The 22,017-nt window shown below is 46.1% G+C and overlaps 3 protein-coding genes across 6 annotated transcripts in view; 2 read left to right on the top strand and 1 right to left on the bottom strand.

Moving 5' to 3' along the window:
* The window catches only part of C19H1orf74 (chromosome 19 C1orf74 homolog), a 16,336-nt gene extending 6,348 nt beyond the window's left edge, over positions 1 to 9,988 (top strand). Inside the window, exons 3-4 of the mRNA XM_078357058.1 lie at positions 5,630 to 5,795; positions 8,299 to 9,988. The gene's annotated coding sequence lies outside the window, so the exon portion shown is untranslated. The remainder of the gene's footprint in view (positions 1 to 5,629; positions 5,796 to 8,298) is intronic.
* Positions 1 to 22,017, top strand: part of LAMB3 (laminin subunit beta 3) — a 200,527-nt gene that overhangs the window by 6,348 nt on the left and 172,162 nt on the right. The window contains exon 3 of one of the 2 annotated variants that reach the window (XM_078357045.1): positions 5,630 to 5,795. The exons of the other annotated variant lie outside the window; for it this stretch is intronic. The gene's annotated coding sequence lies outside the window, so the exon portion shown is untranslated. The remainder of the gene's footprint in view (positions 1 to 5,629; positions 5,796 to 22,017) is intronic. 2 annotated transcript variants of the gene reach the window in all.
* Positions 1 to 22,017, bottom strand: part of TRAF3IP3 (TRAF3 interacting protein 3) — a 25,823-nt gene extending 3,806 nt beyond the window's left edge. For 2 of the 3 annotated variants that reach the window (XM_002760761.7, XM_054248237.2), the window contains exons 1-12: positions 21,871 to 22,017; positions 17,739 to 18,138; positions 15,514 to 15,661; positions 15,315 to 15,372; positions 15,081 to 15,105; positions 14,783 to 14,812; positions 14,587 to 14,682; positions 5,902 to 5,973; positions 3,450 to 3,590; positions 3,205 to 3,342; positions 1,000 to 1,135; positions 330 to 392 (exon numbers count right to left, since the gene is read on the bottom strand). In XM_002760761.7, the coding sequence (XP_002760807.1) occupies positions 330 to 392; positions 1,000 to 1,135; positions 3,205 to 3,342; positions 3,450 to 3,590; positions 5,902 to 5,973; positions 14,587 to 14,682; positions 14,783 to 14,812; positions 15,081 to 15,105; positions 15,315 to 15,372; positions 15,514 to 15,661; positions 17,739 to 18,080 (1,249 nt within the window). In that variant the 5' untranslated portion in view covers positions 18,081 to 18,138; positions 21,871 to 22,017. Of the gene's footprint in view, positions 1 to 329; positions 393 to 999; positions 1,136 to 3,204; positions 3,343 to 3,449; positions 3,591 to 5,901; positions 5,974 to 9,493; positions 9,550 to 14,586; positions 14,683 to 14,782; positions 14,813 to 15,080; positions 15,106 to 15,314; positions 15,373 to 15,513; positions 15,662 to 17,738; positions 18,139 to 21,870 lie in introns of those variants that run through there. The other variant, XM_035280985.3, reaches the window with a different exon arrangement.

The following is a 22,017-nucleotide window of genomic DNA, read 5'->3' as shown; positions in this document are numbered from 1 at the left end:
TGACATATTCATGCACATAAATTAGGATATATAAAATAAGAACTGCTTTAGGAAACCTAGTACTTTAAAAAATCTGCAATTCTAGGGGAAATTGTAAATGGTATCATTGGCCTGGAAGGAGAGAAGTAGAAAAAAAAGAACAGAAGCCAATACATAATTTCTGGAGAGCTTTGTAAATGACCTACCTTCACAAGAAGAGGGTCTGAAAATGCACAGAGTTAAAGCATACGCCACAGACTGGGCCCTTAATCCCTACTCTGGGTGCCTTTGGTGGGCCAGGAGCCCCAGGAAAACCCTGTGAACTTTTAGAATCTGGAAAGCGAACTTACTCTGCAACTGCTGTACTCTGGTCACCAGGGTGAGTTTCTCCGCCTCTGACCTTTTTAGTTGATCTGAAAATGCAATAATGCAAGCCAAAATAAAGGAACCCAAGCCTTAATGAACCCAGTACTTAAGGATGGAAATTAGTAATAGATGCTGTCTTGTCATGGCCTCCAACGTGTGTCTATTGGAAGTTGCTCTGTCTTTGTGTCCTAGTTCAAAAGATGTAAACCAGAAGTACCTCAGGTTCTGTGCATCAACAGTGTTGGGTTGATTGAGGATTATATTTACACACGATCTAGTCCTCTCTATCAGCTGACACAGGCTGTGACTGAGAGACTTTATGCCTTGTGTGTCAACTGACCTTTCCCTTTCAAATGCGGAATGTGGCCTTGATATATATGACTGAGATGGGAGCAGCTATGATCTGGCCCAGAGGGATGGGCTAAAAAAGAGAGCTCAGACAACAAGATGCTCTAGTATAGTGAAATTAATTTTCAATTTTGGATGATTAAAATAGCCCCACCTCTCTCTTAAGGTAAAATGATATCATAAAGCCAATCAGCCAGTCAAGTAAACAAATAAAAACCTGAAGCCTTTCTCTTAACAAGGTTTTTTTTTTTCCCTTAGCTCACTCGGCCATGGCTCCTGTGTGCCCAAGGCCTCCAAGGAGAATACCTTGTAGGTCCTGGGTATCCAAGCTGCACAGGTCTCTGTCCCCTTGCAGGAATTCAATCTTGGCCTGCAGTTCCTGGTGTTCATTCTCCAAAAATCGCAGGGCCTGGTTCATCTGTAAGTCCCTGCTATCAGCTCCCTGTAAGGAGGAGGAGGGGTCAATACAGAAGAAGGTCAGTGCTTGGATGGAGGTTGGGGGCAGGTACCATGGAAGAGGAAAATAAGAAAATTCTGGAATTGTAGAGATAGAAGGAATGTTAGGGAAATGAGAAAATAGGGAGGTGTTTCTTTTTTTCTATTCTTCTCTTTCCTTTGTTCCTCACATTTATAACAGCAAATTAGAATTTTGATATTCACAAGGAACTTATGTTTTATTTATTTTTATTTTTAGAGATGGGGGTCTCACTTTGTCACCCAGACTGGAGTGCAGTGGTGCCATGACAGCTCATTGCAGCCTCAATCTCTTGGGCTCAAGCAATCCTCCCACCTTAGCCTTCCGAGTAGCTGGGACTACAGACACGTGCCAGTACTGAGGCATGTGTAGTATAAGTTTATTTTTTAAACCATCTCTGTCACTAGAGGTCTATGCGACATATTCATGTACATAAATTAGAATATATAAAATAAGAATTGCTTTAGGAAACCCAGTACTTTTAAAAAATCTGCCATTCTAGGAGAAATATAAGTGGTTGTCATTGGCGTGGGACTCATGTCTTGACACTTTGGTAAATCACCAAATTAAGAAATATGAAGTCATCACTTTTCTAGATGTTTTTACTTTCTCTTTTCTTCTGGCAATATGAATTGTTTTTTTGTTAGGATCTTCTCTTTTCCCCCACAAAGATTTGAAGTTAAAAAAAAAAAACCCACAAAAATCTTCATATAGGTGGTGGGAAGAAGAGAACAACAAAGGTTGAGATGTGGATACCATGTAGAATGACCAGCTAGGTTCATGCCTTTGATAAGACTCACATACTCTGTCTCTTATCAGGTGGGCTGTTCTGAGCCCTGCTTCAGGAAAATTACAAAGATCAGCTTTTGAGGTGGAACCTCAAAATTCCAAATCAAGTAAATACATCTATGCAAATAATAGCTAATATTTACTGAGTGCTTTAATGTGCCAGGCATTGTGCTAAGGGCTTTACATGGATCACCTTACTTAATCCTCAGAACAACCTTATGACAGGTACTGTTGTCCTCATTTCACAGATAGGGAAACTGAGGCTTAGGACAGACTGAAAATGATTGAACCCAGGCCGGGCGTGGTGGCTCACACTTGTAGTGCTTGGATTACAAGTGTAATCCAAGCACTTTGGAGGCCAAGGCAGGCGGATCACCCGAGGTCGGGAGTTCAAGACCAGCCTGACCAACATGGTGAAACCCCATCTTTAAAAAAAAGAAAATGATGGAACCCTTGAGAATGCCAAGAGTCTAACTGTAATTGCTAAATGTAATTGCTTAAAAAATACATTGGAGACCAGGCTCAGTGGCTCACTCCTGTAATCCCAGCACTTTGGGAGGCCGAGGTGGGTGGATCATGAGGTCAGGAGTTCAAGACTAGCCTGGCCAACATAGTGAAACCCCGTCTTTACTAAAAATACAAAAAAGTTAGCTGGGTGTGATGGCGGGCACCTGTAATCCCAGCTACTTGGGAGGCTGAGGCAGGAGAATTACTAGAACCCAGGAGGCGGAGGTTGCGGTGAGCCAAGACTGCACCATTGTGCTCCAGCCTGGGTGACAGTGTGAGACTCCGTCTCAAAAAAAACCAACAAAACAAAAAACAAAAAGCCACACACACACATTGGCAGAAAGTGTTAGTACTCACCTGTAAATAAATGAATGACATTTGTTCTATGCCAATAATGGACAATTCTGAACTGGATGCTTTTTTGGGATGGAGTTTGGAGGGTGGGTTGGGGTATGATATTAGTAGGCTGATAAATATTCCGGGCAGCCCTTTTCATTTGCATGGTGTCTTTCCAGTGAATGCTTAGTTCACTTGCATGAGCAGTGCAGACATGCTTGCTAAACTCAAAATTCGATTTCAGAGCCGAAACAGTGAATTTGGTACAATGTAGGCGGTGACTGAGGAACTGAAAGCCAGATGCTGTCAGCTGCCTTTGGAGTCCCTAAGCCAGAACAGCTTCTTTCATCACCACCGCTCCGCCCCATAGTCTGCCTTCCTGCCCCAGCCCCAGTGCCTGGTACCTGCAGTTTGGACTGAAGCACGTGGAGTTGGCTCTCCAGCTCTCTGTGCTGGGTCCCTAGGGTCCTCCAGTCCTCCTTCAGAGCCTCATACTGGCTCCTCCACTCTTCACACTTCTGCTCTGCCAGAGCCAGGGATCGCTGAGGGAGATCAGAGAGGAGAGGGTTCCAGGGAGTTGTGCAGCTTTCTCTTTGTTCTCTAAGCTGCCTGGAGTTCCCACCCCAAGGTCTATGTGGCATCCTTATACCTGTGTGCTCTGTAGTTGCTGCTCTGCATTCATTTTCTCCTCCAGCACTTTCTGCAGTGATTCCTTGGCCTTCTGCTCATAGCTGTTTTTCTGGTCTTCCATCTCCAGTAGTACTTTTTTCATTCCCCAAGGGGTGTATTTCTGTAAATTTGATGCAATTCAACAAATACACATTGAGCTTCTGTGTGCCAAATCCTGAGCTGGGATACAGAAATGAAAAGAAGTTGATTCTTCCCCCAGGGAAGAGATACCCGTAATCTTGTGAGCCTTTTCTTTTAGAGTAAAGCTAGCAGGGAGAGTCCCTCAGGCAATGAGAGATGAGTGGGGGGCATAATAAACAGTGCCCTAGGCCTGGTAGGCATTGTATCCATGGCCTTGTACAAGTTCTTGAAATTCAACATGTCTAAAAGGACTCACCTTTCTAAGCATGTGTTTTCTTTCCTGGACTTCCTATTTCAATGGCCAGAATCATCATCCATCCAGGCATTTCCAAACCCTAAACCAAGGAGTCAATCTTCTCTCTCACTTCCTCCCAGTAATCAGTTAGTTACTGAGCCTTGACAATTTCCTTAACAGCTCATATCTGTCTCCTCTCTATCCCTACTTCTGCTTCCTTAGTTCAGGCTCTAGTAGTAGAATTATATGGATTAATGCAACAGCCTCCCTTTCTTCAAAGCTTGCCTCCTCCCTTCAATCCCTTTTCAGTCCTGCATTTACACAGTTTTCTAAAATGCAAATCCGATCTTGCCACTTCCTGCATAAGTCTCTCCATGGATTCCCAGCATCCTAAGAATGACATTTAAACTCCTTGTCATCGCTCCTCTGACATGCCTAGATTTTCATCCCATGCTACTTCTACCTAAGCCGAGATGTTTGCAGATTCCCCAGCACTCTGTTTTTTGGCTTCTGCCTTTACCCATATAGCTGCTGCCTAGAGCTGGTTAACTTCTTCTCATATTCAAGATTCAGTTCAGTATCATCAGTTCTGATAAATTGACTAACTACCCCCATTCTCCAATGTCTTATGGATCAGGTAGCTTTTCTTAGTGTTCATAGTGTTCACATAATATCCCCTGCATGCTTGTATTGTTCTACTCTAGTGACTCATTGGTCTTTCATACTGGATCGTAAACTCCTTCAGGAGTTAGCATACTGCTCCTGCTTTTAAATGAAATCATTGTAGGCTCTCTACCATCCCAAATGAACTTAATGTTTTAAAATTAATGCCTTTGCATTATAAAATTCCTCCTGGCTGCAGAATTAAGAAAGAGACACAAGCGTAGCTTTGCAGATTCACTGAGTTGGGGGGTGGGGGGGTCTTGCCTTATCCCTTTCATCTTTATGCCCTGTGATTTTGGAGAAGGCAGGCAGCTTTTAGTGTCAATTCTGGATTATGCACTATGTAAGCAGTAGACCAGATGACAAAAATTTAGGGATCTGTATGAAATCATTTCCATTTATCTTTGGAATTATCTGAAATTTTTGATTTAAATGTGAATGGGTTTTATGGTTTGGGAACTTTCATTAAAAACTAGATCTAGGAGTTAACCTGGTTGAGGTCATATGTAGGGGATGTCCCAGATACTGGACATCCAATGACCATTCATGCTGGTCACTGGTTATTTGTTATTCCCCACTGAAAATGAAGAGACTAGCATTCTGAATTATATATTAGTCTCATATGAGCTTGTTTGGCATTATTTAGTCCTGACAAAGCAAATCATACTGAAAAAATAAAAGTTGTGGACCACGAAAGTTATAGACTCCATAAACTCTGATCCCATGTAAGATGCCATCTTTGTAGCCAGGGCTGTCTTCTCTCTCTAACTCCAGATGGAGAAGTCTGCCTGTTTCACCCTATTCTCTTATTTGACATCTTCCCACCTGTCAGGGATCCATCACTTCTCAAGTGTGAAAGCTGATTTCTTTGTATCTCTTGTAAACCAAGATTATGCCAATCAAGAGATTACTAATGCTGGAAAACAATGTTACAGAAGAGCCAAGTAAAAGAGCTTTTACATTCTTCTAAGCGTTGTTAGAAAAACAGAAAAAAGTTGCCCATAGAATGAAAATCCTTTTCTAAGACTTCCTTATAACATCCAATTCATCTGTTCAAAGATTAGGATGTGTTAAGGTCTGCCTGGGTGGTATGAATCTTTACCAAGGGTTTTTCCCTACAGTTTCAGGTATTCTCAAGGTTTCATTGGGAGCTGACAAAGTGGTTAGTGCTGGGATTCCTTCCCAGGGTGCAAAGAGAAGGATACTGGAAGAAAGAGAGAGAAAGAAGATGGAGACAGTAATCTAGTGAATTAGAGACTAAAGTGAAAATGGCCAAGCCAGAACTGGGTAAGTAGGAATGGGTGTGTTATTCTCTATCTGATGGCATTTCTAGAAAGTAAGATCTCATTTACTTCTAGATTCCCGAGATGGAAGTATCCTTCAGAATGCTTACCTGGGTACACGTGTACAGCTGGTTTTCTAAGGATCTCAGTTTCCCCTTTAGTTTATCTTCATTAAGCTGTCCCTAGAGCAAATGGGATGAGTTAATGAACTTGGGCCAAAATCTAGCCTGCAAAGTGTTTGACTCTATATTCCTATCCTACTGCCCAACGCATAGTTGGTGCTCAAACAGTGAACTCTCTCAGGAGGTAGGCAGGAGCACAGATGACAAAGGATGTTGGATAGAAGAGGATCTTCTCTTTCCCTGGACTAGGTCAAGATAGAATCAGACTGGCCTCAAGTCCTCTTTCTACCTTGATTTTTATCAAATGGCTCCGGGTCGCATAGCAGGGGGTTGGGAGGCCCTGGAAGGAAAGCTTCTAAGCTACCCTTTCACTCACTACCTTCCCTCCCCGGTCTAGGCACTTCTGCACTCCTCACCTCTTCTCAGTCTTGTACGTGGACTTTTACCTGTAAAATATAGGCCAGTAAGGCTAACACAGTCTCCCCTCCCAGGAGAATATTTATTCCCTCCCTTATCCATTGTTATGGGCTCATTTGTATCTCCTCAACATTCCTATGCTGAAGTCCTAAGCCCCGAGTGCCCCAGAATGTGACCATATTTGGAGATAGCGTCTTTAAAGATGTAGTTACGTTAAAATGAGGCCATTAGACTGGGCCCTAATCCAATATGATGAATGTCCTTACTAAAAGAGGAGATCAGGACACTGCGGGAAAGCACATGGAGACACAGAGAGAGATGACAGGGGAGAGACCACAGGAGAAACGAACTCTGCCCACACCTCCATCTCAGACTTTTGGTCTCCAGAACTGTGAGAAAAAAAGCTTCTGTTGTTGAAGCTCCACTGACTGTGGTACTTTGTCATAGCAGCTCTAGGAAATTAATATACTCTCCTCCCTGCCACACACACCTGCACATATACACACACCTCCACGTGCACATGCACACTTCCACATGCACACACACACCTCCACCTGCACATGCATACCTCCACCTGCACACACACACACACCTCCACCTGCACACACACACCTCCGCATGCACACGCATACCTCCACCTGCACACACACACTTCCACATGCACACACACACCTCCACCTGCACACACACACCTCCTCATGCTACCTCCACCTGCATACGCACACCTTCACCTGCACATCCATACTTCCACTTGAACATGCACAGGCACACTTCCACCTGCACATACACACACACGCTTCCACCTGTACATGCACACTTCCACCTGCACATACACACCTCCACATGCACACGCACACCTCCACCTGCACACCTCTACCTGCACAGTACACCTGCACATGCACACCTCCACCTACACAGTACACCTCCACCTGTGCATGCACACCTCCACCTGTGCATGCACACCTCCACACACGCACGCACACCACACACGCACACCTCCACATGCACACACACCACCTGCACAGTACACCTCCACCTGCACACTCACATTTCCACCTGCATACGTACATTTCCACCTGCAGACACCTCCACATGCACACACACACTTCCACATGCACGTGGACAACTCTACCTGCACACAGACACCTCCACCTGCACACACTTCCACCTGCACACGAACACCTCCTCCTGCACACACACCCCTCCACCTGCACGTGGACACCTCCACCTGCACACACACCCCTCCACCTGCACACGGACACCTCCGCCTGCACACACTTCCACCTGAACACAGACACCTCCTCCTGCACACACGCCCCTCCACCTGCACATGGACACCTCCACCTGCACATGGACACCTCCATGTGCACACACACCCCTCCACCTGCACATGGACACCTCCACCTGCACACACTTCCACCTAAACACAGACACCTCCACCTGCACACGGACACCTCCACTTGCACACACTCACACCTCCACCTGCACACACATACTTCCACATGCACATGTACATACTAGACTCAAGATGAGAACTTCTTTAAGAAAGGAAGAAACAGAGATATTAAAGCAGAGTGAGAGTGGCAGTGGGTGTGAGCAAGCTTCCCGGAAAGTCACATTCTATTTATTCATAAGCTGGGTCTGTCTAATGGCATTTTGGACATTCCAAGACAGATGCTAATCTCAAGGGCGAGAGGGGAGCAAGGCTGGCTTGAAGAGCCAGTCTCTGTTTCTCAGTTAGTCAGTATTTCAGCTGAGCAGCTAACAGCTTCCTTGCTGCTTTGTTGTCCCTGCATTTGTAGACTTGCCCCTTTTTCCCAGGTAGGGGTTTCGTTCTTCCAGCCTGGAGTTTTGCGTAGGGTATATGTGTGTAGGGGATGGGGCGGGGGTTCCATCAATGAGAGCAGGTTTTCCAGAGAAAGGGCAGTAGCCACTTTTCCTATCCTTTCTCTGGCTTTTTCCAACTAGGCCAAGTGGGACAATTGTGAAGTTTGAAATTCCACCTCTCTTCAGGCCTGAGGCACCGTGGGCCCTCTCAGTCATACAGCCTGGACGTTCCTATCTCTTATAACATTTCCGGTCTGTAACGGTCTGGGGGCAAAGGAGGGAGCTGGGTGTTCAGGTCTGCTTCCCTCAGTGAGTTTCAGGGTGCCTGGGGGAGGCAGGAAGTGGTATCTTGCAGCTCCTGTTTTGATCTTGTTTGGCTGATTCTTCTAACCATGGGAGCCGGGGGTGCCCCCACCCTTTCTGCTTCCTGTGTTTCTCAGCTGGGGCTTGAAAAAGCAAAAAGCATTGCCAAAAATAATTTTTTTAAATGGCTCCTGTTATTAATGTTTTCCCTAACGTCTCATGTGAGGGAGAGCGTCTCAGGTGAGGGGGAGCGGAGAGTCTGGGATTTGGCATCTACAGTAAGCACAGGGCTTTGGGAGCAATGGAAGACGTGGACAAAGACTTCCACTGTTTGAGCTTTGAAGTAACTGTTGAAACGGCTGCATTCCACAGTGGCCTGCTCATTGTCAATCCACAGGTTCTGAAATCAACTGGCTCTACCCCTACCTCCTCTAGTTCACATCTTCCAATTCCACGCATTTGCTTTTGCCCAAACTCTTTCTACACAGAATACCATCAAACCTACCAAGTTTAAGGTTTATCTTGCTCTATTTTGGGAAGAAAACAGGCCAAGGCAATATTCTTAAAATGTCCCCAGTCTCCTGCCCTTTCGGGGTATCTCCTCTCTCCCTATTCCATAGTATGGCTTTAATCCAATATTTTGCCTCTTCCAGCTGTTTTTGTATTTTAGCCCAACCGAGATAAATTTTCCATTTGTGTTGCAATGGAAGACAATTCATAACAGCCCCTTCAGTGGGGATGAAGGGCCATCCAAGTCTGGAGCTTGAACAAAAACCTCTTTCCACAGCTCTGCTTTTCTGGACTCCCCAAGACGTCACAAAAGTCACAGCCAAGTTGTTGCATGTGGGGCATGTAGTTTCCTGGTCTGAGCCCCAGGGCTCCCGACACTGAAGCCCAGTCTTACAATATGTGGGAAGAAGCACTTCTTACAGGCCTACTGCTGACCTTCTAGGCAGCTAGACCCCGGGATCCCAGGGCTCAGAGGGCACATAACCCCCAGTGGAGAGAGGAGCAAGGTGGAGGCCATACACACCTGGTGCCGGTCTGAGGTCTTCAGCTCCTGCTTCTGCGTGGTTTTCCCCCGCCTCTGATCTACTCTCCAGAAACAGCACCACCTCACCACAGAAGCAGCAGCCCACAGCTCATCTCTCTGCTCTAGTAGAGGATGCTTAGGGCTTGCAGCCAATCCCCCGCTGCGCTGTCATCTCAAGATCTTAATTCCATGTTGCAGATCTTCAAACCCAAGGCTGCCCTGCTCTCGTTTTTGTATTGCACAATATTGAGGGCTTGCTTTCTTTGCTGGCAGAGCTGTTTCTGCCCTGAAGGTTGGACCCTGCTCAGGAGTCTCAATAGTGCCCTAGGACCTATGGTATCCAAAAGGCCCAGAGACATTTGGAGGTGGAGCCCCTGGAGGGAGCTGATCCTTGGGGTTCTAACAGGGAGTTTGTGGTGAGTTCTCAGCATGCGAAGTTGGAAATTCAAATTTATGAAGGTCAAATGGAAAAAATAAAGGTCTGAACCAGTTCTGGCTACATTCTTCCAGTGATTTTTCCCAAATAGCACAGTCTAGGGCTATCCTTTTATTGAAGTTGAAGCTTTCATGGAAGGGATAAAGAGTTGAATTGCCTTGTTTTAGAGGAAGCAATAGCTGTCAACTGAAAAAGCCTGAGACTGTTTTTCTTTAAAGCTGAAAGCTAGGGGGTTGGTGGAGAGGAGGGAGGAAGAAGAGAAGGGTGAGGATTGGGAGGGGTGAGAAGAAGGGAGGGAGAAAACTGCAACCAAGGGAACTTCCTCTGTTGGGATGGAGCATGGGGTGAAACTCCTCCTCAGAGACAAACCCAGAAATGTCTCTTCATATATCACCCCTCATTCCCACAGAGCTTGCTTTGATTCAAGTTCTGGTTGTGTCTTACCTGGGATATTACAAGAGTCTCAACTCTCCCAACCCCCGCTTGGAGCCAGGGTCCTTATTGCTACAAGTTAGAGAATCCTTGAACTCTCCTCCCTCTTGTTGTTTTTTTTTTCAAGACAGGGTCTCGCTCTGTCACCCAGGCTTGGACCTCCTGGGCTCAAGCGATCCTCCTGCCTTAGCCTCCCAAGTAACTGGGACTATAGGTGTATAACACCATGCCCGGCTAATTTTTTAATTTTTAGTAGAGATGAGGTCTCACTATGTTGCCCAGGCTGGTCTTGATCACTCAAGTGATCCTTCTGCCTTGGCCTCCCAAAGTGTTGGGATTACAAGAGTGAGCCACTGTGTCCAGCTGGAAGTTAGAGAACCCTTTAAGACACAGATCTGATCATTCACAAGTCATTTCTACAGATAGTAATTGCATACCTTCTAAGGATGAGCCAGACATTGCTAAGTGTAGGATGTTAAGCCTCAATAAAGCCTAGTTCCATCCCTCCTCAGCTTATTACCTATAGCAGTGTTTCTCAAGCTGGGTAGCATGCATTCTAATGGATCTCTGATTGTATATATATATATACATATATGGGTTTCCTTTACAAATGGGTCCATGCATTATTCAAATTTGAGATAACCTTGTTCAACAGAAAAAATTTAAGACCCATAATTCTAGAGACCTGTCTGAGATCCACTGGTCTGACATACCCTCATTTCAGCCATACTCTGCTATCCCCAGTTCTTTGTCATTCACAGGCCTGTAATCATTCCAGTTTCTTTGCCTTAAACATCCTTCTGCTTTCTGCTTTTTTTCTTCATCATCACTCCTGTTTTTGTACTGGTGAGCTCCTACTGATTCTTCAAGATTCAGCTAAAATGGTTTCTTTTCTTTATTATTACTATTTGAGACAGAGTCTTGCTCTGTCACCCAGGCTGGAGTGCAGTGGTGTGATCTTACTGCAACTTACACCTCCTGGGTTCAAGTGATTCTTGTGCCTCAGCCTCCCAAGCAGCTGGGACATTAGGTGTGTACCATTACACTCACCTAATTTTTGTATTTTTGGTAGAGATGGCATTTCACCATGTTGGCTGGGCTGGTCTTGAACTCCTGACCTCAAGTGGTCCGCCCTCCTTGGCCTCCCAAAGTGCTTGGATTACAGTCATGAGCAGCCATGCCTGGCCAGGTTTCTTTCCTTTAAAGCCTTCCCTGTTCCACCTCAGGCAGAATAATTGCTGCCTTCTTTCTGTTTTCCCTGCATCACTCTGTATATACTGCTGCTACAGCTGTATTGTACTGTTTTGGTGTTATTTATTATGTGTCTCTGTGTTCATGGCTGGAGTGTGAGCTCCTCAAGAGTTAGGACTGTAATGCTTTTTGTCCTTGTAGCAAAGGGCTCAGCACAGAGTTGGAACTTATCAAATGACTGTCAAACAAATGAGATGATCTCAATTTAGTTCGGGACTGGAAACCACCTCACATGCACAGCTGTCAGCCTCTGTCAATGAAAATGACCTAACAATTAGAAGCCCTGACCATGCATTCAAAATTCCAGGTACATCGGACATTTCCGATGTGAGGAGCAGGGCTGAGCTTAAGAAGTCTTTTTTACGTCACTGCAACTTCTCAGTTTTGTTCTATACCCTCCTGTCATCTTTCTGTCTATCCTTGAGGTAGGGTGTGATGTCACACAGGCCAGTGAGGTTGTGTGTTCTGTCTCTTTCCACCTGGTGCTTTATGCTTTGGTGGTGTCAAAATGCTTATAACTCATGCTTCAGCATGGGGATTCTGAGGAACCTTGGGAATCCCTAAGACCCTTTCAAGGGATCAGCGAAGTCTTAGCTTTTCTAATGACATATTTGTGTGAGACTGAATTTTTCTTCATGTTTAAACCAACAGATTGAATGCAGAAGCAAATATGAGAATCTAGCTCTCTTTTTCTTGCCAGACATTAAACATTAAAAATATTTGCAAAAGTGTAAAGCAATGACACTCTTGCCACTAATTTTATTTTGTTTTTGAAAATGTGGTTCTTTTTCTTTTTCTATTTTGAGACAGAGTTTCACTCCCATCACCCAGGCTGGAATGCAGTGGTGCAGTCATGGCTCCCTGCAGCCTCCGCCCCTGAGGCTCAAGAGATTCTCCTGCCTCAGCCTCCCAAGTTGCTGAGACTACAGGTGCATGCCAACACACCTGGCTAATTTTTTATATTTTTAGTAGAGACAAGCTTTCACCATGTTGCCCAGGCTGGTCTTGAACTCTGGAGCTCAAGTGATCTTCCTTTCTCAGCCTCCCAAAGTGCTGGGTTACAGGTGTGAACTGCTGCACCCAGACTGTTTTTCTTTTCTTTCTTTTTTATTTTTTGAGACGGAGTCTCGCTCTGTCACCCAGGCTGGAATGCAGTGATAAGATCTTGGCTTATTGCAACCTCTGCCTCCTAGGCTCAAGTGATTCTCATGGCTCAGCCTCTGGAGTAGCTGAGATTACAGGTGTACACCACCATATGCAGCTAATTTTTGTATTTTTAGTAGAGAGAGGGTTTTGCCATGTTGACTGGGCTGGTCTCCAACTCCTGACCTCAGTTGATCTGCCTGCCTCATCCTCCCAAAGTGGTGGGATTTACAGGTGTGGGGCACCGCGCCTAGCCAACTGTCTTAATTTCTAATATGGTAAATATAAAAATCTCTTATAGATTTTCAGCAATTTAAAAAGTATAAAGAAATCCTGAAATTAAAAGGTTGGAGAACCATTGTATTAGACTGTATCATGTCTTTAGATCTTTTTTTGTTTGTTTGAGATGGAGTCTTGCTCTGCCACCAGGCTGAAGTTCAATCTTGGCTGACTGCAACCTTCACCTCCTGGGTTCAAGCAATTCCCCTGCCTCATTCTCTTGAGTAGCCAGGACTGTAGGCGCATGCCACCATGCCTGGCTTGTTTTTTGTATTTCTATTTAGATGGGGTTTCACCGTGTTGGCCAGAATGGTCTCCATCTCCTGACCTTGTGATCCAGCTACCTCAGCCTCCAAAAGTGCTGGGATGGTTCAGCCACCGTGCCTGGCCTTTTTTTTTTTTTTTGAGGCAGAGTCTCACTCTGTTGCCCAGACTGGAGTGCAATGGTGTAATCTTGGCTCATTGCAACCTCTACCTTCTTGGTTCAAGTGATTCTTGTGCTTCAGCTTCCTGAGTAGCTGGGATTACAGGCATGTGCCACCGTGCCTGGCTAATTTTTTTTTCTTTTTTTTGTATTTTTAGTAGAGACAGGGTTTTGCCATGTTGGCCAGGCTGGTCTCGAACTCCTGACCTCAGGTGATCCACCCGTCTTAGCCTCCCAAAGTGCTGGGATTACAGGTGTGAGCCACTGCGCCTGACCTTGCCTTTAGATATTTGCCTGTGCCCCAACTAGAATACTACTCCTGTTTCCATATTTTTCTGGCAAATACTTATATAAGTATTCCCTTGGCTATTTTCTTCTCTGGAGTCAATCATTCCTTCTTGTATTTTCCTATATCCTCAAAACATTTATTTTTCATGTTTTTGTATTGTTTAGTAATGTGTCTTTCTTATAAAACCATTAGCCTTCTCAAAAGAAGAACGCTATCTAAATAATCTAATTATTTCTAGTGCTAGTCCGGTGTTCCATATAGAGGACATAACCTATGAATATTGTACACTGAATGGACTAAAATCAAAGGCCTGAATCTGCCACTAACAGCTGTGTGACTTTAGACAAGTTACTTGACCCCTGTGAAACTCAGTTTCCTCATGGGCAAAAAGAGTATTAGACCAGATTGTCTCTAAGGCCCCTTCCCACTCTGATATTCATATTCAGACTGAGTGGGTACATGGCATGCTGGTTGGGATAAATATCAGTGTGAATCCTATACAAAAATGTTTGACATTTACCATATTCAGAAATGTAAACTATATTGGGATCTTCCTTCATTCCCTCCAACAAATTAAAAAATAGGAATTCTTGCCACTTTTGGTTCTGGGTCTTCCTTGGATGTGTAGCAGTGTGACCCTCAGGTGATGACCCATATATTTATTGTGACCTGTTTGACTTCTAAGTCTGAGTGCCAACCCCCTCATCTTCTGCCCCCTCCCAGCCCACTTTTCAGTGTGAGAAAACCCAGTCTCTTACTGTGATGATGTGGAAAGAAAAATGAGATGGGAACACATACAAGCCCATGAGCTCTGTTCAAAAGAAATTTCATTCCCTTACCTTCCAAGAGCTGTCAGAGGCCTGAATCAGAGTGGACAGTAGGTCTTGGAGAATCACCATTTTCTGTTTTAGGACCAGCTCCCTTTGTAGGGCCTCCTGGGGGTGCAGGCACAAAATGCAAGAGGGTCAGTTTAACCTAGAGGCGCAGGGGGTAGGTAGATGGAGGAACTGAGGGGAGAGGTCACATGCCACTTACTTTGAGGTAATCAGAAAGCTGGATGATTTCCTGGAGAGGAAGAACAAGGGTATTCGAAATGTCTCTAGGTCCCCTGAACTGCTGGGGCATAGAACCAGAGCCTGGGTTGGCTTGTGTAAAGCAAACCTCTTCTGCTTTGGCTCTGATAGGGTCCCGTTAGGCCCCATGTCTATGCTTAGTACCCCCTTGCCATCCAGGAAGAAGATGCTCCTTCATCCCAGCCAAGTTTATCATGAAATTCCAGAATGTCAGAGCTTAATACTTTCTGATTCGACCCCTTCAGTTAATATGTGCTTACCTTATCCAGAACTGCGACTCCAAAACTAGGAAGAGAAGAAATTAAAAATAATGATAATGGACCAAAGAATCAAATCAGGAGGCAGTGGATTGATTCCTTCTGAAATCCCTTCTGAAGAGCCAGAAGGGTGGGGAAGAACTTTCTCTTTCTTAATTAAGGTGGACATAGAAATTCAGTGTGTTCTCTCTAGAGAGGAGTGGATGGGATACGAGAGAGTTAGGGTCAGGAACTCACTTGGTTTGCTGACTGGCATCGTTCTTAATTGTTGGTCCTTCTGCCTTTGTCTGAGTACCTGAGAGATGGAGGATAAGGTGATTTAGAACCTATGGGGAAGAAGTAGGGCGGGACAGGGACTCTCCATTGCCAGTGAGCTGGGACAGCTGTCACAGGATTCTTTGCAGGCCCTGTGGAGTAAGGGAGGCTCTGCTCTTACCACGGTGGTGTTTGGGTGGCTTCTTGATGGGAGGGTCCTGTGGAGGAAGGCCCCCAGCCTGTGAGGAGAGATGGTCAGTCAGATCCCTGCAGATGCCTGAGGGAGGAGGATGCTGGGCTGGAAAGACCTCAGAGCTGGTCCCTGCCACCTGGAAGGCAAGTGGGGAACACTGAAAACCACTGCCTGGAGCCTCTTGAAAGATTCTCCTGACGATTTCAGAAGGAAGAACCAACCATCATGTTTGTGATGGACTTGCCCCCACATCCCTGCCCAAATCTGTGTTGAAATCCTAACTCCCAATGTGATAGTGTTAGGAGGTGGAGCCTTTGAGAAGTAACTAGGTCAGAGGGGGAAGCCCTCATGAATGGGATTAGTGCCGTTATAAGAAGAGACATGAGAGAGCTTGCTTTCTCTCTCTGCTCTCTGCCTTGTGAGGATACAATGAGAAGAAGGCCATCTGCACACTGGGAAGAGTGCCCTTATCAAACACCAGATCTGCAGGATTCGTGGTCTTAGACCTCCAGACTCCAGAATTGTAAGAAATAAATTTCTGTTATTTAAGCCACTCAGTCTCTGGTAATTCATTATAGCAACCCAGAGTAAGACAATGTTTCAGGTCCACAAAAACAAAGTAGCCCATGCAAGCTTTCAAAGCCACACAAGCTTCTGCTCCTGACATCCTTGTCCTGATTGGCAGGTGTGGTCCTCCTCTGGCCAGGCATATGTGGAGCTGTACTTTTCTCCAATTTTTCTCTCTAGAATCCCTAGTTGTTGTTTTTTTCTCTCTCTCTACCTTGTTTGGTCTCAGCCGCTTATATAGCCAGCATGGTGATGTGGAAAGAGAACTCATCTTGAGTGGGGAGTGAGGGGATCTGGGTCCAGATCCCACCTTTTCTAGGTCTCAGTATTCTATCTGTGTAGTGAGGAATTTGGAATAGATAATCCCTACGGTTCCTTCCATATTCCAAGGAAAACTTTCTTCCCCTCAGTAACAGCTGGAAAATTGTTGAGGTTTTGTGTGAAGACTAGGTGAAGTGGGTAGTTGTGGGGAGGTTTTTTGCTTTAGTATACAGTTTGTATTCTTTTGCACCTGGGCTCTGTTATCATTTCTCTGAATAGCATCTCCTATTGAGCATAACATATCCACTAGTTAAGAAGCCCTGATGGAGTACCCACTCTGGATAGGGCACAACGCCAAGCATTTTCACGGAACATAGAGGGCACGTCCCTGCTGTCAACATGCTCACTACCTCAGCAGGAAGACACAGATGGTTTGCCTGCTGAGGTCATCTCAGCATACCCTGGTTTTTGCCAACACTGTTCCTTTCCAGGCCAGACTAACAGACCCTCTAAGGGTTATGCAATCTTAGAAGACAGCAGAGGTGGCCTGGAGAAGCCAGGGAAGGCTTCCTGGACCAGATGAGGCTGTAGCTGAGTGATTTAATAGAAGTGGAATGACTCAAGAGAAAGAGAGAAGAGTGTACAACAGCCTTGCAGAAGAAAAGAGGACAGATATGTGTGTGTGTCAAGAGGATTGGCTTGTACACTTGGCATATAATAAGCTTTCATTAAATATTTGATGGCTGATGTGTGAATGAATGCTGTAAGATAGCTGTAGAAGATGTGTGTGTAATGCCTAAATTTGAACTGATATAGGTATTAGCTTTGGAATTATTTTTACTTATTTTATTTTTAAGTTTTTTTTAGAGACAGGGTCTTCCTCTATTGCCCAGACTGCAGTGCAGTGGTGTGATCATAGCTTATTGAAACTTCAAACTCCTGGGTTCAAGTATTCTCCCATCTTTGCCTCCTGATTGGTTACAGGTGTGCACCACCATGCCTTGCTAATTTGTAAATTTTCTGCTAGAGAAAGGGCCTTGCTATGTTGCTCAGGCTGGTCTCAAACTCCTGGCCTCAAGTGATCCTCCTACCTTGGCTTCCCAAAGTGCTGGGATTACAGGTATGAGCCAACATGCCTAGCCTGGAATTATTTTTAAAAATTATATTTTTTCTCTCCTACAAGTCAAGTGCAGAACAAAAAGAGCTAAACAAACAAAAATGCAACAACAAAAATCTCTGAATAAGTGGCTGTTGGCAACTTTACTGTACGACTGAGGAAGAAGGACTTAATTTAGATCACTTTTTAGTGAGTTTAAGCCCACCCACCCGCCTTGTCCAGAGAGGGTCCCAGAGCACAGAGCACTATGTCCCTTGACACGGCCCACCTGCTCTCTGGAAGAAGAGATCCTGCTGGCACAAGACAAGGGCTCCTTGAGGACAGTGGCCTGCCCTGGCTGCCTGGAGGGCCCTTGCTCCCTGGCCTGGGGACGCCGTGCCTTGCCCTCCTCTAACTCCAGGTTCCTCCTCCTGAAGAACTGCTGCAGTCGAGCTCTCTGGAGCTGCTCTCTCTGCTGGATCCTCAGCGTCTTCCCCACCTGGCGGCAAGTGGTCACGTTGGGACGGCAGCGGCGGCTTTCACGGGTCTCTTGCCGGCGCTCACACTTGGCCTCATAGCTCTCAGCCCACCGGGCCAAGCCAGGGGAGGGCCTGGGGTCCGGGCTGATCATGATGACCTCCGAGCACCTGTTGCACTTGGCTTCCAGTTCCTGGAATAGATGCCTGGATCTGCCAAATGCCAAGAGGGAGGAGAAGGGGAGGGGTCAGAAGATAGGCAGAAAAATGACTCTCTAAACCAGGGGGCAGAAATAGCACAGACTTCCATCCATGTGGGTTGAAAACTGAGGACATGGTGGTATCAAACGGAGTCAGGACTCCTGGGCTCAGTCTCTAGTGAACTAATACAATCTTATGAAAGCGAATTGCTGCTTTTCTCTAGCCAGTGTTTCTCCTTTGTAAAGTAAAAGGGTCTCTGTGGCTGCGACTTACTCCTTGACTGAACATCTTACCATGCCTCTAAGGGGAGCATGAGAAATTGATTAAAATCACAATGAGCTTATAGCCTCTTAGATGGCAGGTGTGTGTTCATTTTCCAGACGTGTAAAGAAACAGCTAAGTTGAGCCCCTCTGCCCTCTCATCCCCCGGTTGAAAAGGAAAGTCAGTATCTTTACTGCTGTCTTGGTCCAAGTTGTTACTAACATAGTTGAGTGACACTTCTCAAGATCTGGAGGGATAACCAGACCCTCTCAGGTGGTGACCAGTCCTGTGACCAGCACCCACTGCTCTTTTCTTGACTTAGCAACTAGCTGGTGAGCCTGGACCTGGCATGGTTTAGGAGGGAAACCCTACCCGAATTCCTCCAACCTGCTGTCCTGACAATTGTCCATGGGCCCCCCACTTCCAGCTCAGGACTGGGCTCTGTCTTTCAGGGACAGATCAAATCCAGTCAGTACTGCCACATGCCTACTGCTGGCCAAAATCCATTTTGGAGCATCTGATTCCAGTGCTCTTGGAGCTAGGGGTTCCATTTCTTTAGGATCACCTCCCTGTCAGGGCTAAGTCTGGTGCCAATTCTGCTTTCCTGAGCCCAGACACAGATTGTGCCATCCAAACCCACCAGCACATGAATTATACCTCAATGAGCCTGCTGCGTACAGAGAAGAGACAAAACAAAAACAGTAACCAGAAGTTGCCAGGGAGCCAGGCTCGGTGTGGGGGCCACAGAATGCTCCTCTGCATGGCCTTACCTGGTCTTCACATAGCACTCAGACCAGAACCGCCTTTTCCTTCTCTGCCTTTCTCTTTCCTACTCACCCCCACCTACCTTCTGCACTTTATCCTCCTAGAACCCTCTGGTCACTTTGCTGAGTTGGGCTGGACTTGGATGAGCTGGATCCTGAGGGCTGGAAATTCTGTGTCCTGCCTCCTCTGATCACTGGAGTCAGACCAGGGACTGATGAAGGAAGAGGGACTCCCCCTCACAGCTGCTGCTGCTTCTCTCCTCCCACGACCTCATTACCCACCACCCTGGGAGGAGGGTATCTCAGTTTCGCCAACAAGCAGGCATTTGCTAGCTCTAACCCCTCGGGGTTTATTTATAGGCCAAATAGACTCAACAGGTAACAGCGTCTCTGCCCCTTTACTGGGAGTTTGCTATCCTGGCTCAGTTGGGAATTCTCTGCAGGATTCTTGTTTTCTCTCTGATCCTACCACTCATTCCCCAGGGGCGTGGGTGGGGCAGTCTTCTTCTCTAAGAGGAGTTTTGTGTGGTCAAGCCATGGACACTCAAAAGCCTCTGACTTTTGAGGGTTGGAGGGGTGTGTTCTGGTGTCAGGCAGCATTGATTGCAAGAAGAAATGTGAGGTTGTTAATGTTTGTCCACTACATGCCCATTCTGAATGGCTCTCTTCTTTCTTTAGTCATTTCTCCCCACTCCTACTTCTTGGATAAGGGTGGGAGTAGGCATAGGGGGTGGTTTGTTGACTTCCTCCCTGCCACTTTCTTTATTTAAAGACTTTAGAAAAGGATCTGAGAGACCCAGGTATATTGTTATAAATGACTGAATGGAGGAGACTCAGGATTATGTGCATATGAACTCCATGTCTAGAGCCTACTCTCACAGCATCCCTGAGCCATAGCCCTGGGCTATTCTGCCATAGATTGCAGTGGAGAGCCCTGGCTCTTGGAGTCACACTGTGTGGACTCATATGCTGGCTCTGTCACCTATTACTTGTGTGTGTGTTTTTAGGTAAGCTACTAAATATCTCTGAGCCCCAGTCTCCTTATTTATAAAATGGGGCTAGAACCTGCCTTGTAGGTTATAAGGATTAAATGAAAAATGCAGGCCACGCACCTGGCATGTAGCACACAAAAATGTTAGCTTTTAATAATAAAAACATAAAGTATTATTATTAGGTTGGTGCAAAAGTAATTGCAGTTTTTGCCATTAAAAATAATGGCAAAAACCAAATATTATCCTTGTTATGCCGATGTTGGATGTTGAAGACTTGGTTGTGTAAGACCAAGGCTCCAAGCTGAAGTAGCACTCCTAGGACCAGGAATGCCCCCTGTCATGTCTCTCTCAACCCTCTCTCTTCGATGGAGGATATTGTTTACCAGATTGAGGGGATCCTGGTCCCAGGTTGAAGTCACATTTACTTCTCTGGTTCCTCTGACCTCTGGGTTTGGGCTCTAAGGACAAAGGGCTTCTCTGTGGTCTGGACATAATCGCCATCCTAATTACACCTAGCAGAAAGGCAAGGAAGAGGTGGGGTCTGCCTGCATCCCACATAGGGTATGAGGTCCCCTCCCTGTTTGGCTCCAGCTTCGCCGCAGGTTTTGTAGTAGAGGCAGAACATTGAGAATCCTCCTACCTTCTTGCCTTGAAGAGGAAAGGGCTATGGGGGAGAAGACAGGGCCTGAGATGAGGCCTCTCTGGGCTCTCCACCCAGGCCACCCACCTTTGTCCACTGAGACACATATCTGCTTTCTGCTTCCTCAGGGCAGACATTGGGCCTTCTTACCCAAGAAAGAAGCTGCAGTGGAAATGGCTCCTTAGAGAGGGGAGTGTTCCCAGAGGCCTGGGCTACCATACCTGCTAGGATGTGGTGTGGCATGCTGCATAGAACTCCACCCAGGTTTCCGGGATGTCTGGACCCTACTGACTTGCTTAAAAACAAGAAGGCATGTGGGACGGCTGACAGGGACAGGCTGCTGAGGAAAAGGGAACTAGTCCCTGTAGGGTTCAAAGAAAGATCACTGGGCCACTGCCCAGGCTTTCTGGCATCTCTGAGGTTCCCTCCTGGCAGCATGACTGGGTTCATTGAAGCTTGGAGGAAGAAGGGCTCCTGGCTGGGGAGGCTCAGCCTGGTTTCTCAGGCTATAGAGAGAGAATAGGGCATAGCTTCTCACCTGACCGTGGCTTGTCATGCCTTTCAGAGTCTCTGCTTCTACTTCCTGGCCATGTATGCAACAGAGACAATGAATGGCTTCCAGTGTGGGTTGGCCTTCTTAGCCCAGAGCTCTCAGTGTGAACTGAGGGGAGAGGGGCCTGCACCTAAGCTGCTGGGAAGGCAGCCTTCTGTTCAGGGATCCTGGCTTTGAAGGAAACTGTAAAAGGTCATTTAATTCATGCCCATATCACTGGGTAGCCTGAACTCTAAGTCATTTGACTTACTCCTAATCTAATCTAATCTAATCTAATCTAATCTAATCTAATCTAATCTAATCTAATCTACTGGAACAGAGGAATGGTGGAAGCTGTACCCTGTGCCATGGCTAACGCCACAGGAAACCAACACAGGATGCTTTCTTGGTTACCCAACGCCCCGACATCCTTAAACTATGCCACCCACAGTCTCTCTTTACTCAGGGGAGCTGGGATGGTAGAGTGTGTTCTGCCCCACCCCCGAGTCAGAGTTCCCAAACCTAGACATAAAAGCATCCTCCTTCTCAGTTACCTCCGAGTCCCAGGCTCCAACTCAAGCCACTCAGGAAAGCATTCCAGTTACTGGGCAGGCGGATCTTGGCTCTGGTCTCAGATGGAGCAAGACAGCAGATGGGTAAAGCACATACTTTCAATCCGTAGGTCTGGGTCTCATTAATGC

The sequence above is a fragment of the Callithrix jacchus genome, chromosome 19, assembly GCF_049354715.1.
Source record: "Callithrix jacchus isolate 240 chromosome 19, calJac240_pri, whole genome shotgun sequence".
In the NCBI taxonomy this organism is placed as follows: Eukaryota; Metazoa; Chordata; class Mammalia; order Primates; family Cebidae; genus Callithrix; species Callithrix jacchus.
The sequence above is the reverse complement of the archived record's forward strand: the minus strand, read 5'-3'. Positions and strand labels throughout refer to the sequence as shown.